The 15,117-nt window shown below is 46.7% G+C and overlaps 1 protein-coding gene across 2 annotated transcripts in view; it reads left to right on the forward strand.

Annotated features, from left to right (window-relative positions):
• PCBD1 (pterin-4 alpha-carbinolamine dehydratase 1) overlaps window positions 1–11,442 on the forward strand; it is a 363,975-nt gene extending 352,533 nt beyond the window's left edge. The window contains exons 2-5 of one of the 2 annotated variants that reach the window (XM_068982972.1): window positions 6,550–6,587; window positions 9,148–9,279; window positions 10,011–10,091; window positions 10,863–11,442. In XM_068982972.1, the coding sequence (XP_068839073.1) occupies window positions 6,585–6,587; window positions 9,148–9,279; window positions 10,011–10,091; window positions 10,863–10,961 (315 nt within the window). In that variant the 5' untranslated portion in view covers window positions 6,550–6,584 and the 3' untranslated portion in view covers window positions 10,962–11,442. Of the gene's footprint in view, window positions 1–6,500; window positions 6,588–9,147; window positions 9,280–10,010; window positions 10,092–10,862 lie in introns of those variants that run through there. The other variant, XM_068982971.1, reaches the window with a different exon arrangement.
• Window positions 11,443–15,117: the final 3,675 nt, after the last annotated feature.

A 15,117-nucleotide genomic window follows, 5' to 3' on the forward strand; every position in this document is an offset into this window, starting at 1 on the left:
GCTATTTAGTCACTCAGTCGTGTGTGACTCTTTTGTGACCCCATGGACTGTAGCCTGGAGGCTCCTCTGTCCATGGGATTTCCCAGGCAAGATTACTAGAATGGGTTGCCATTTCCTTCTCTTAGGGGATCTTCCTGACCCAGGGATCAAACCCATGTCTCCTGCCTTGGCGGGCAGATTCTTTACCACTGAGCCGCCAGGGAAGCCCAAATGAGGGGTTATCATTTTTGTTGACTTGTTGCAAGGATAATCTTGAATAAAGGATAATTTTGAATTAAGACCAAAAAAAAAAAAAAAAAAAACCAGGAGCCAGCAGGCAGGTTAGTGGAGAGGGAGGAAAGTCAAGAGCGTGTGCCGCAGTGAACAGGGCGTCACCAAGGGCATAGGGGCTGGTAGCGCTGGGGACCCTGAGAGGCTGCTTACACCAGAACAGGGCAAGCATCTGGATATTTGCACACTGAGCCCCACCCTCATTTGTTGCTGGGGGGTGGGTGTGTTAATGTCTCTCACTTTGTGGACAGAGTGCCTCCTACAGGCAGAGAATGTCCTCAGGTAGAGATTGAGGCAGAAAGGCATGAACTACGCAGGTGACCTCCAGCCTTACTCTTATGGTTTCTGAGTTTCATGCAAAAGAAAGATACTGGAAGTGCAATAGGTTAAGCCCCTTGTCTTTCGTCACTCTAAATTTCCTTATGTTACATCCCTCATGTTTGATTGTGTTAAACGTTGGGCATGTTTGGGGATCGTATTAAGAACAAGTTGAGTTGGGGATACAATTCATTTGGGTTTAGAGAGTACATGAATGAATGATTCTCAGTTATACCCATGTCTAGCTTAGTTATTGCTAATAGAAATTCCTTCAGGAAATACCTCCACCTCCTGCTCTGCCGAGGCACCCAGCACTGTGAGGTGATGTAAAGACAAAGGGCTGGAAGTGGTGATAGGAATGCATCCCACAGCCCCTGGCAGAGACGCTGTGGGTAATGGAGGAGAGACAAGGCCCAGTGTGCACACAAACAGCATCTGATCTCTGTAAATGTCTTTCAGTCATCAGATGCATGATATCTGTAGCAGATAATTTATTTTTCTTTCTTTCTTTTTTAATCTTCAGTGTGGCTTCTATCACTTAGCATGCTTTTGAGAGTCGTGCATATTGTTGCACGGGTTGGCAGTTTGTTCAAAGCTTTATATCGCTGCGTAGTATTCGAATGTATGAATGGACCACATTTGCTTATTCATTCATCTGTTGATGGGCATTTGGACTGTTTCCAAACAGAGCTGCTCCACACATTTGCATATAGGGGTTGTGTGTGTGTGTGTGTGTGTGTGTGTGTGTGTGTGTGGACCTGTTTTCATTTTTCTTGGAGTGGGATTGCTGACTTATAAGTTTATGTTTAACTTCATAAGAAACTGTGAAATTGTTTTCCAAAGGGCTGAATCATTGTGTTTGTTCACCAGCAACATGTGAGCGTTTCAGTGACCTCACATATTTTTCAGCGCATGGGATTATCAGGTGGCATCTTTTCTTGATGAAGGTGAAGGAAGAAAGGGAGAAAGCTGGCTTAAAATTCAACATTCAAAAAATGAAGATCATGGCATCCAGTCGCCATCACTTCACGGCAAATAGATGGGGAAACAATGGAAACAGTGACAGACTTTATTTTCTTGGGCTCCAAAATCATTGTGGACAGTGACAGCAGCCGTGAAATTAAAAGACGCTTGCTCCTTGGAAGAAAAGCAATGACCCACCTAGGCAGCGTATTAAAAAGCAGAGACATTACCTTGCCTACAAAGGTCTAAAGACATTACTTGCCTACAAAAGTCAAAGCTATGTTTTTTCCAGTAGTCATGTATGGATGTGAGAGCTGGACAATTAAAAAGGCTGAGCAGCGAAGAATTGATGCCATAGAACTGTGGTGCTGGAAAAGACTCTTGAGTCTCTTGGACAGCAAGAGATCAAATCAGTCAATCCTAAAGGAAATCAGTCCTGAATATTCATTGGAAGAACTGATGCTGAAGCTGAAGCTCCAATACTCTGGCCACCTGAAGGGAAGAGCTGACCCTGATGCTGGGAAAGACTGAAGGCAGGAGGAGAAGGGGACGACAGAGGATGAGATGGTTGGATGGCATCACTGACTTGATGGACATGAGTCTGAGCAAGCTCCAGGAGATGGTGAAGGACAGGGAAGCCTGGTGTGCTGCAGTCCATGGGGTCACAAAGAGTCAGACACGACTGAGGGACTGAACAACAATTTTTTTTTTCTAAGAGGTGCTCAGTAGGATTTCATTGTGGTAGCAACTGGCATGTCCCTAATGATCTCATAGGAAGAAGGTGTCTCTCCACACGCCCCCCACATTCTTGCCCTTCTCCCGGTGGTACATTACTAGGCCCAGGTTCATGGTAGGGGGCTGGGCTCTCTGTTGCCCTGAATGCTGGAGCTTTCTCAGTGTTCCTGCCCATTCCTGCCCCACCCCTACTGTGGCAGCCAGGCTGCCTCATGTCTGTGGCTGCATTTGTGAGTTTCCTGCTTCTCCTCAGAGGTAGCTGACCTCTACTGGTACTGGCATAGGATCCTGTAGCCCAGACTGTTTCTTGCCCCTCCCCAAGGGCAGAGGGATTTTTTTTTTTTCTCCTCCTACAGGAAATGAAGCCACAATGCATCTTTATCTGGGTCCCAGGAGTGACAGGATTTGTTGGCCTTCTCCTCGTGGTTTAACAGCTTTTGCTCCTTTAGGACAACGATCTGGAGAAGATTGCACTTTGGCACTTTCCCCACAGCAGCAGCCAATCCGCTGCTCAGTCTGGGGAGGAGGATGGGCAGGGGCGGGGGATATTTGCTCCCATCTCTTGCCCTTCCCCCACTCTTTCCTGAGCACTCAGCGGAGGTCCATAAATAAAAGCTGTTCATGTATGCAAACTCTCCCGGTGTCTCAGGGCCCCAGCTGTTCACGACTGCATGCCAGCACACAACTGGCTTCCAACAACATGTTAACATTTTATATTTCTTCTTACCCACTTTTATGGAGACCGTGTGTCTTCCTCCTCCCTCCTCGTGCCTGGCATGGTTGAACCCCTCTGTGCATGCTGCCTCCCATGCTTGCCCTGTGACCTCAACTCCCTGGCATGCTGAAGAAAAGTGATGACTCTGTATCATCTCCAGGCTTTTCTCATCCTTACTGTGGGAGCAACACTCCTTCCGGCTGACTACACCCTAGGAAGTCTAAATTCTCCTGTCTTTGAAACCTCTCTTCCATCTTCTACCCACCAGTGTTCCCAAGCTGATGCTACCTGTTTGAGGTTGGTCTTAACACTCCACTTTCAGGGACCAATTTTTATTCAGGAGTCTATTTGTCCTGTTATCTATTGCTGCCTAACAAATGACCTCAAATTTTGGTGGCTTAAAAATGTCCTACTTTTCTCTGAGTTGCCTGGTTTTTGTCGGGCTGTGTTCTTGCTTGGGGTCTCCCATGTGATTGCAGTCAGGTGTCTGCTGGGGCTGAAGTCATTGGAAGGACAAGGCAGCCAGCAAGTCTCACTCCTGTGACTGGTGGTTGATGATCAAAAGTCATAAGGCAGGAATCTGGGAGTCAAGTTTCACTGGAGGGCCATCTTTGTAGACTAGCTGGCTCAGTGGTAAAGAATCCACCTGCCAAAGAGGAGATGTAGGTTCGCTCCTTGGGTCAGGAAGAGCCCCTGGAGAAGGCAATGGCAACCCATTCCGGTATTCTTGCCTGGGAAATCCCATGGACAGGGGACTTGGTGTGCTACAGTCAAAGGAGTCACAAAGAGTTGGACACAACTTAGTGACTAAAAATAACATCTTGCTTAACATTGCATACAAAAGGGATCTTTCATACTTTGGTCTTAAATTTATCTAACTATAAAATTAACAGAAGGAAAAAGGACAATATTTTTGTGACAGTGATTTGTCAAGTAAATCTTCAAAAGCATAAAGGTATAAGTAGAGAAAAAAATATAAATCTTATTACGCCAAAACGTAGGATTTCTGCCAACAAAGAACATCGTGGAAGAAGTTAGTGTACAAATGGCTAAATGGGGGGAGATATTTGCAGTATCTAAAACTAACAATGTTGAGATATAAAGTCCTGATAACCAACTTAAAAAAAAAACACACTACAAATTCTAAAAAAAATGAAACCCGAGACTATAAAATATGGAAGAAAAATAGGAGAAAAGTCTTTGTGACCTTGGATTAGACAAAGATTTCTTAGTTACAACATCAAAATACCAACCCAGAAAAGAAAGATTTGATAAATTGGATTTCACTAAAAGTAAGAACATTTGCTCTTTGAAAAGCATTGTGAGAATGCAAACAAAATATCTGCAAATCGAAAAAATCTGATAAAGGGCTTGTATGCAGAATGAAGAATTCTCAAAACCCAATACAAAAACAAACTCAATTTTTGTTGCTTTTGTTGTTGTTGTTAATGGACAGGCAATTTGAACAGGCAGTTCACCAAAGATGGGTCATTGGCAAATAAACACATGAAAATTTAACCATTTGCTCTTGTTTCCTGGGGCTCCGAGTTCAGTTCAGTTCAGTCGCTCAGTCATGTCCGACTCTTTGCGACCCCATGAATCGCAGCATGCCAGGCCTCCCTGTCCATCACCATCTCCCGGAGTTCACTCAGACTCACGTCCATCGAGTCCGTGATGCCATCCAGCCTTCTCGTCCTCTGTCGTCCCCTTCTCCTCCTGCCCCCAATCCCTCCCAGCATCAGAGTCTTTTCCAATGAGTCAACTCTTCGAATGAGGTGGCCAAAGTACTGGAGCTTCAGCTTTAGCATCATTCCTTCCAAAGAAATCCCAGGGCTGATCTCCTTCAGAATGGACTGGTTGGATCTCCTTGCAGTCCAAGGGACTCTCAAGAGTCTTCTCCAACACCACGAAGATCTCCAGTAACACAGTTCTTCATGTCTCGGCACAGAAAGAACTCAGTGAGAGGCAAAGTGATAGATAAGAAGTGATTTATTAGAATAAATAATGTGAGGCTTACAAGCAAGTGGGCGAGAGGATGCCATTCCCCAGAAGTTAGTGTGCTACAGGTTTATAACCAAAGGAAAAGTGGGAAGGAGAACTTCTCTGTCTTTCCTGAGTAGGTGTCATGCTTCCATCATCAGTTCCTCCTCCAGGTTGGGTAGGGAGTTTTCTTGTCCCTGCATGGTTCAGTTAAGTTCACAAATTACTGTGGTTTTTTGTTTTGTTTTTTTTTTTTTTTTAATCTGTACAGAGAGCATGTCCTAGGGATCATTAACTTACTGAGTTCCCTGGGCAGGATGTGGGTCTCAAGCCACCATTGTTTCATTGTTTGGGGGCATGTCTTATGCTTCTGTTGCATGGGTTAGCTGCTAAGTAAGCCTACTTGGTTTTGTGGTTAAGCAAACCTGCTCTCCTGAGTAACCATTAACTTACAGGGGTCTCCTATACTTTTTTCTACTTACCATCCCCTTGTGGGATTAACTATTTAATCACCTACTCTATCCCTTTACTCTGTCCCTATCAAAAAGGTATTTAACATCATTAGTCATTAAGGAAACTCAAAACCACAGTGAGATATCACTGCATACCAATTAGAATGGCTAAAATTAAAAAGACTGACACGGCAAATTTTGTGCACCTGTGAAGGTGGGGGGGAACTCGAAGTCTCATACACTGCTGATGGGGATGTAAACTAATCTGACCACTTGGAAAAGCAGTTTGGTAGTTTTCCTAACAAGTTATAAGCATATACCCCTGCATATGAAAGAAAAACGAAAGCATATATGCACCCAAAAGTTTACAGCAGCTCTAACTCTGTCAAAAACTGGAAAGAACCCAAATGTCAGACAAATTGTAGCATTTCCCAAATGTCCAACAAACTGTAACACTTCCAACACAATGTAACACTATTAAATAACTATTGATATATGCAAAAGCGTAGATGAACCTCAAAGTAATTATGCTGAGTGAAAGAAGGCAGATATAAAGCATGGAATGTTATGTCCATTCACATATCATTCACATACCATTCACATAGAAAATGCAATCTTATCTATAGGGAAACAGTTTAGGGGTTGTTTGAGTTAGGAGGAGGCTATCTAGGGGTTATGGCTATGTTCATGATCTTCATCGCGGCGATGCATACCACGTGGTGATGCATGGTTGCACAAATGCCTACTACGTCAAAACGCATCGAAGTGTACCTTTGAAATATGCGCAGCTTATTGTGAGGGTCAATTTCTCAATGAGGTGTTTGTAGGAAAGAAAAAGTAATCTCGCGCCCAGAGTCACATAGGAAGCGGCACCGCGCGATGGAAATACTGAAGTCCGCGTTTGGAGCCCGGGTGCTTAACTCCCCCAGCTCCCTGTAACTTTGCCTCTGAGGAAAGTGCTGGAAGGGAACCTCAGCTGTTGTTAATGATTACCGGTGGGCGGCTCCTTCCCGGCCGCGCTCCCGCCTCGGGGCGGCCAGAGCGTGGCCCCGCCCGACGGCTTCCGAGAGCGCCGGGCGTCGCGCTGGTGGACTCCGCGGCCACCTGCTGCTGCTGCTGCTGCTGCTGCTGCTGCTGCCCCCGCGTCCGGCATGGTAAGGGGGCTCACGCGCTGCCGCTGGGCAGCGGGTTAGGAGGGGACGCGCGGGAGGAGCGGAGGAGGGCCGGGGCCCGCACAGTATCCCCGCCCAGGCCAGAGGACCGCGCTAGGCGTGCGGGGGAGCCTCCCTCCCAGGCCTTAGCGAAGCAGCCGTGCGCCGGGCGGGGAGAGTCGGGGTCTCGGTCCCGCCTCCACCCTACCCGCAGTGGTGCCGCCGGGGACGCTGAGGCCGAGAGACGGGCGGTGGCAGGTTCAGTGACAGCCAGGAGGGAGCCCAGGCCAGAGTCCGCTCAGGGCCTCGGTGCCTCGGGCAGGGAGGGGGGCGGTGAGACGGGGATGCGGAATGGCCGCATAGTTAGCCCGGAGACCTAGTCCCCTTGGTGGCGCGGCCCTGTCCTATGTTGGGGGCTGGCGGGGGGCGGGGTGCAGCGGCGATGAGACCGATGCCTGTGTGGGTGTGCAAAGGAGGGGCGGCTGAATTTCCCGTGTGCCTCTGCCTGCCTGTTTACTGCCCTTTTCGCTTGCACTTCGGGGCACGAGGTCTAGCTGAGCCCCCTCTGGGGAGCCTGGACCTCAGGGCCAGCCTCTGGCGCCTAGTTTGAGGCCTGTGCCCGGCAGTGGGGACGTGATTGCTCAGGATCACATGCCCTCCAGGCTGAACTTTCTGGGAGCAGAGTGTCAGGCCCTATGCGCAGCTATAGAGATGAAGGGGAACCTGCAGGGCAGCAAGAAGGGACGCTTCTTGACCCAGACCTTTACTAAACAGCAAAAACGTTAGGCTCCAAAGCATCAGGAGCAGTTGGGACTGTGGTGACACCTGGGAGGGCACTTTGGAGACCTTGGCTTGAACATAGGGGAGGTGGTGGGTGAGCTGATGGTGAGGTACACCGAGGCTCCGCAGCTGCAGGGTGTGGGTAATCAGTAACCCCTCTGCACACCCAGAGGCCCAGGCCTGGCCTGGGATTTAGTAAGCAAACACTGCCCCTGCTCCCTCTCTGAGCCCAGATCTCAGAGGGGTTTGTCAGTTCAGCCCCAGGCTGTGAAATGTTGGGGATTCCAGAAGACTCTAAAGAGAAAGGGGAGCCTCCTAGGAGCCCGCTAGTACCCATGCACTCCTTTCAGAGTCAACCTACTAGGTGGTAGCTTCTGATGCCTTAGCTGCCATCTGGTTGCCTGGATACATAGACCAGGCTTATCAGCCACTGAGACAGGGCCAGGCTCTGGAAGAGAGACTGGGTTGAATGGTGATGCAAATCTCAACTGTCCTTGCTGATCTTTCAGAGCCTAGGACAGGAGACGGACCCATCCAGATCTGTCCAGAGAGAGCCCACACTTTTTAGGAGGGAGAAAACTGTTGAGTTACCAGAACCCTGCAGTGTTTTGTTCAGTTCTGACCCACACCTGAAGGCCTGTCATAGACCTGCTTGCCTCAAGAAGTCTTTTAAAAATGCAAATAATATCCCCTTAGTAGCAATGGAGTCTCCTGGCTCCCCTTGCTGATTCCTAAAGTGGCAGTTCTTGTACCTTTTTACCCTTCAAGCAGGAGAAATGAGTGCCCCCAGGACACCTGGCTTCCAGTTTGCAGGCTGCCTTATCAAAACTAAATTAACCTCCCTCATATTCTTTTCCCAGACCTAACTAATTCACTTTTAATTTGGTTCCCAACAATGTCCATCCTTGGGTAATTCTACTTCACAGGCCTAAATTCTAGGATCCCTTAAGCTCCTCTACCTGGATCTTTTTAAGAGGCTGGAGCACGGACCTTTCCTTTCTTCTGTTTTCCAAGACAAGATTCCCCTCATAGCCTGAATGGTGCCAGTTTGGGCTGCCCCAGGGATATTTTGCACAATTGGAAAATAGGCTGAGGCCCTGCCCTGTCTGTTTGCCCTTGGCCAAGTTACTCCTGCTTCGGGCCTGAGCTCTGGCTCAAGCTGACATAATAGAAAAGAAGGTGGAAATTAAAGAAACATAGGCCTGGCAGCTGGGAACCAGAGGCTGTGTAGGAACGAAATGGGGTACCCACTGGGAGGTAGTGCCAATAGCTAAGGATCTCCTTGGATATGTTTTAATTGCTGGTTCCTTTGCCAGTCCCCAGGGATATGGACCCATCTTGAGAATGATGCCTGTGCTTTCACTGACTGGGGGGAGTCGGGGGTAGGGGGCGGTCATTTCCCCTCTCTAGGCCTCACTTTCCTCTTCAGTACACAGTAACAGTAGGATTTGCTTTTATTCTCTCATGAATGAAAGAGATCTGATTTTTAAATGGAGAGGTGCCCTCTGAAAGCCCTGAGGACAGGCGCAGGGAGGAACGTCTCTCTGCCCCGGTGATTGGCGTTACACCTCAGGACTCTCTGTTCTCTAAGAACCTATCAGTGCCCGAGCCAGAGCCCCTCCTCCCAGTCTGTTGCGTTAGACAAGCTGCCCTTTGACTGTGTCACCACAGCCACCAGTGGAGGCTGGCTAAATTTCCCCAACAGCCCAGGGCCCTCTCTTTTGTCCTATTTAAAGGGAAAAAAAAAAAGTGCCCTTGAACTTCTGTGTTTTCCCTCTCCTAGGCTGGCAAAGCACACAGGCTGAGTGCTGAGGAAAGGGACCAGCTGCTGCCAAACCTGCGGGCCGTGGGGTGGAACGAGCTGGAAGGCCGGGATGCCATCTTCAAGCAGTTCCATTTCAAAGACTTTAATCGGGTATGACTGGGGTGGGACACAGTTCCTGAGACCGGGGCTGATGGGGTCACACTCCAGAACGTGTTCCCTCCCTTAGAGTACTTTAAGCCAAGACTCTCAAGATGCTGTGTGAATCCAGTTTGGTTGTCTTCATCCAGTTTAGCTGAAGATAGGCCCTGGGCTGTCTCCATTTTCTGTGTGTTAGTCGCTCAGTCGTGTCTGACTCTACGACCCCATGGACTATAGCCCACCAGTCTCCTCTGTCCATGGGATTCTCCAGGCAAGAATACTGAGTGGGTTGCCATGCACTTCTCCGGGGGATTTTCCTGACCCAGGAATCGAACCTGGGTCCCCTGCATTGTAAGCAGGTTCTTTAGCCACCAGGGCAGCCACGGACTCTCCATGCCTGGGACTTTTAGAAATAGTCCTAAGAGGAGACAGTTCAAGTGGGAAACAGGTGACTATTTGAAGACATTTTAGTAGATAACCTAAAGGTTGGCCAAGATGCAAAACCTCTTTGGGATTTCCGCCTTCTTAGTGGTCCTAGTGATAAGACTTTCTGCTGCAGAAGGACCACCTCAAACTCCAGCCTCAGAACTAGTGGCATGGCACCAGGAGGAATGCTTAAAGCTAGAAAGGTTACCTTGTAGGAATCAGGGCCATCCTTCCTTCTGGGCCTCACACTGGCCATAAAGGGAGCCCAGCCGTCCTTTCTTTCAGAATACTATCCTGGGTCTTGCTTCATTAAACAGGCTTTTGGCTTCATGACAAGAGTGGCTCTGCAGGCTGAGAAATTGGACCACCATCCCGAATGGTTTAACGTGTATAACAAGGTGAGTGTTGCATGCCTGGAACTCCAGCTCGCTCTGAGGGCCTCTCCCTTGGACTTCCCTGTGGGCCCTCCTCACTGACATAGTATCAGCTCCTGTTCCTTTCATCTCCTTCCTAGAATCGACATAAACGGCCCCTGGAAAATACTCAGTCTCACTACAGATTTTAAAAAAATGCAAACTAGAACACTAGTGAGATAATGTGTGGTTAACGTAGACATTAAGGAGGCAAATCCCAAGGAAGGAAAACCCGTGGGAACCAGGCGTATTCACCGTTAATAGCTCTCAAGGGCTGAAATTTTTCTTGAGATATAGAAGAATGAAAAAGCAATAATCTTGAACTAGGAATACCCAGGCACACCAGGAAGGTCAGCCTGTCTGCTAAATGAACGAAAACAGTCATTAAATGCCTGCCATGCGCCAAGCGCTGTGCTGGACTCTTTCTAAAAGCATTAAGGTTGGAAGAGACCATCTATAAGTGGACAGTGTTCAGGAGGTGAAGTTGGTCTGGAGTCTTGTCTTTAGCTTTTAGGTTGCTCTTGATATTTGGATCTTTCCTTTTTATCCCATGCTGCAGTCACCACTATTTATGGAGACGTAATAGAAGACAGTTTTGCCCTGTAAAAGACTGGGCAGGAAGGCAGCCCTGGGGAGAGCCAGTGTGCCTCGTTACTCTGCATAGTGTGGTTGAGCCCAGGAGCTGGTGACTCCCTCCTGCTCGTGGGTTCAGTGGGTGGAACCAGCTGGTCTGGAATCTCTGTGGTTTTATTTCAGGTCCACATCACCCTGAGCACTCACGAGTGTGCGGGCCTTTCAGAACGGGACATAAACCTGGCCAGCTTCATCGAGCAAGTAGCAGTGACCATGACGTAGACCTTGCCCTTCTGTCAGCTCTTCCGGGGAAGGGAGGGCGCTGAGCTGGGGATCCAGAAAGGGAGCTGGGGGAGCCCCGAGATGCTACTGTAGTCAGAACTGCCAAATCAACCCTGCTGCCTCCGTTTAGGGGCAAGTCCTTGCTGTTGGAAGGAGAGGCCAACATCACTGCTAAGACCAGGAACTCAGACCGGTTTTACCCCACATCATTTTTATCTTCCTTGAGGCTCTATGATGTGTACGCTGATTTGAATAAGCTCTTCTCTTTCATTACAACTCTCCAGCAAAAATAATGACTTTATTTCCAAGCTGTGTCTTGCTCACTTTCTAATTCACTTCCCAAAAAGCTGTGATAAAAGCTGTGTCTAAGATAAACAGTCTTATCTTAGAAGCTAGGACCCTAGGGCCATCTCTAGCCTATGTGACAGAAACCCATGCACTCTTATGCCTAAAATAAAACTGTTATTTCACTTGGCCTCAGGCTCTAGAATCTTCTTTTCCACAAGCCAAGCCAAATTGGAATCAATAGACATTTAAAGCACCTACTTTGTACAAGACAGTGTTCAGACTGCTAAGGGGAAAGGGGACCGGAACACTCTAAGCTCCTATTGTCTCTGGGAATTAAGTAGAAAAATAATGAAATATTACTAGGCAGCATGAATGAAGTTAATGCCAGATGCAAAGATAAGAAATGAGTTAATGAACATACAGTGATTCACACAGTTGAACCAAGAAGCTTCATTTGACTTAATTCTTGAGGCAGACGTAACTGAGGGAGCATCTTGAACAAAGATAAAGGTTAGCCAGACAGTTTTATGCATGATGGGACCTATGACTGGGTCTTCTTCCGGTCTACAGCATCCAACGTGGAGATTTTTTTTTTTTGAAGCATAGTTCTTTTGCCATTTTATGTTAATTTCAGGTGTAAACAAATTGATTCAGTTATATATGTGTGTGAGTACATGTGTATACACATACACAATATACAGACAGGTGTTTTTTATACTTTTCCATTAAAGGTTATTACAAACTATTGGCTATAGTTCCCCTTCTGTACACTAATCTTGTTTATTTATTTTATATGTGATAAGGTATAGCTATTAATTCTGTACTCCTAATTTATCCCTCCCCCACCTTCCCCTTTGGTAGCCATGAATTTGGTTTCTGTTCTCTAATTACTTTCTTATATTCCACATATATCAAATGTCTATCTTTGGCTGATTGCACGTGGTATGATAATCTCTAGGTCCATCCATGGTTTTGCAAATAGCATTATTTCTTTTTATATGCCTGAGTAATATTCGAGTGTGTGTGTGTGTGTGTGTGTGTGTGTGTGTGTGTGTGTGTCTCTGTCTGTCTGTGTGTGTTCATGCACACGTAAACGTGTGTGTGCAAATATATATACAGGGGTCCTCAACCGCCAAGCCGAGGACTGGTACTGGTCCGTGGCCTACTGGGAACTGGGCCACACAGCAGAGGGTGAGTGGTTGGGCCAGTGAGTGAAGCTCCATCTGCTGCTCACCACTGCTGGCATTACCACCTGAACCTTCCCTACTCCATCTGTGGAAAAACTGTCTTCCAAAAAACCAGTCCCTGCTGTCAAAAGGTTAGGAACCGCTGATAGAAACTGTATGTTCCGTGTGTTGATGGACACTAGGGTTCCTTCCATGATTTGGCAATTATAAATACTACTGCTTGCGTATTGGGGTGCATGAATTTTTTCCCCAAGGTGTATCTGTCATTTTTTAATGAAAAGCAATTAGAGAAAAAACAAAGAGTTTATATTTCCCTAAGGTAAGGTAAGGTAAGATGAAGTCGCTCAGCCGTGTTTGACTCTCTGCGACCCCGTGGATTGTAACCTACTAGGCTTCTCCGTCCATGGGATTCTCCAGGCAAGAGTACTGGAGTGGATTGCCACTTCCTTCTCCAGGGGATCTTCCCGACCCAGGGATTGAACCCGGGTCTCCCGCATTGGAGGGAGACGCTTTAACCTCTGAGCCACCTACATTTATAATAGTTACTGGAAATCTTTTTTAAATCTTTATTTTATATTGGGGGATAGCCAATTAACATACCATGTGGTGGTGGTTTCAGGTGAGCAGTGAAGGGACTCAGCCATACATACACCTGTATCCATTCTCCCCCAAACTCCCCACCCAGCCAGGCTTCCATGTGACACTGAGAACATTACACACTGTATGGTTCCGTGTGCTATACAGGACGTCCTTTTTGGTTATCCGTTTTAAATATAGCATGTGTGTAGCATGTATATTTTTTAATTAGAGCTGTTTGGAGGGTATATTCCCAGTCGTGGGATTCCTGGATCATATGATAGCTCTATTTTTAGTTTTTTAAAGAACCACCGTCCTCTTTACTGTTGAGGCTGCGCCAGTTCACATGGCCAGCAACAGGGTAGGGAGATTGCTTTTTCTCCACTTCCTCTCCAGCATTTATTATTTGTAGCCCTTTTGATGATGGCCAAGACTCAGACCAGTGTGAGATGACAACTCACTGAAGTTTTCACTTGCATTTCTGATAATTAGTGATGTCGTCTGTCTTTCCATGTGCCTGTTGCCCCTGTGTATGTTGTCTTTGGAGAACTGTCTCTTGAGGTCGTCTGCCAGATTTTAAAATTGGGTTGTAGGGAGGGGGATTCAGGATTGGGAGCTCGTATACACCCGTGGTAGATTCATGTCAATGTATGGCAAAACCAATACAGTATTGTAAAGTAAAATAAAGTAAAAATAAAATTAAAAAAAAATTGGGTTGTTAATGGTGTGGTATTGACTGTATGGGCTGCTGGTATATTTTGGAAATGAAGCCCTTGTTATTCGCTCTTTGCAGATATTTTCTCCCAGCCCATAGCTTGTCTCTTGGTTTTGAGTTTGCTTCCCTTTGTTGTGTAAAAGATGGCAAGCTTGCTTGAAGTCCTGTTTGTTTAGTTTGCTCTTTGTTCCTGTAGCCTTGGGAGACTGACCTAAGAAAACATTACTAGGATTTATGTCGGAGAATGTGTTGTCTTTTCTCTTCCAGGATTCTTGTGGTGTCTTGTGTTTTAAGTCGGTAAGGCATTTTGAGCTTACTTTGTGTGTTGTATGAGGGAGGATTCCAGCTTCATTGATTCACATGTAGCTGTCCAGCTTCCACAGTGCCAGTTGCTGAAGGGACTGTCTTTTCTCCATGGTATATTTTCTTGCCTCCTTTGTCAAAGATTAATTGACCATAGGTGTGTGAGTTTATTTCTAGGCTCTTGGTCATGTTCCCTCGACCCATGTGGCTGTTTCTGTGCCAGCATCATACTGCTTTGCTTACTGTAACTTGGTAATATGGTCCGAAGTCTGAGAGCTTTCATTTTGTACACAGGATTGCTTTGGGCATTCTGGGCTTTTCTGGTTCCATGTACATTTTAGGACTATTTATTTTAGTCCTGTGAATAACATCATAGATAGTTTGATTTCAATCGTATGAAATCTGTCATTTGCTTTGGGTAGTGCACGCATGCATGCTAATTTGCTTCACTTGTGTTCGACTCTTTGTGACCGTATGTACTATAGGGCCAGGCTATGCCCATTGTATTTTCCAGGCGAGAATACTGGAGTGGGTTGCCATGCCCTCCTCCAGGGGATCTTCCTGACACAAGGATTGAACCCACGGCCTCTGCACTGCAGGCAGATTCCCTACCACTGAGCCACCAGGGAAGCCCCGCCCCCACACCCGAGAGAACAGGGTGGCTGTCAAATTTTGAATCCTCTTCAGTTGCCTTTATCCGTGTTCTGTAGCTGTAAGCAGATGAGTGTCTCAGCCACCTTGATCAGGTTTATCCTATGTGTTTTATTTTGCTTTTTGATATGATTTTAAATGAGACGCTTTGCTTTATTTTCCCATTCTGTTAGCATGAAGACATGCAGGTGATTTCCATATACCGATTTTGTATTCTGCTACATTGCTGAGTTTACCAGTGCTAGGAGTTGATGTGTGACAGCCTTAGGGTGTTCTATGTATACTGTCACTTCATCTGCATGGCGTGACAGTATCACTGCTTTCCTTCCAATCTGGACACCTTTTCCTTCTGTTTTTTTGTTTTTGTTTTTTCTGATTGTTGTGGCTAGGATTTCCAATATCATGTTGGATAGAAATGGTGCTAGTGGGCATCTTG

Source organism: Capricornis sumatraensis, chromosome 10 (genome assembly GCF_032405125.1).
Source record: "Capricornis sumatraensis isolate serow.1 chromosome 10, serow.2, whole genome shotgun sequence".
Taxonomy (NCBI): Eukaryota; Metazoa; Chordata; class Mammalia; order Artiodactyla; family Bovidae; genus Capricornis; species Capricornis sumatraensis.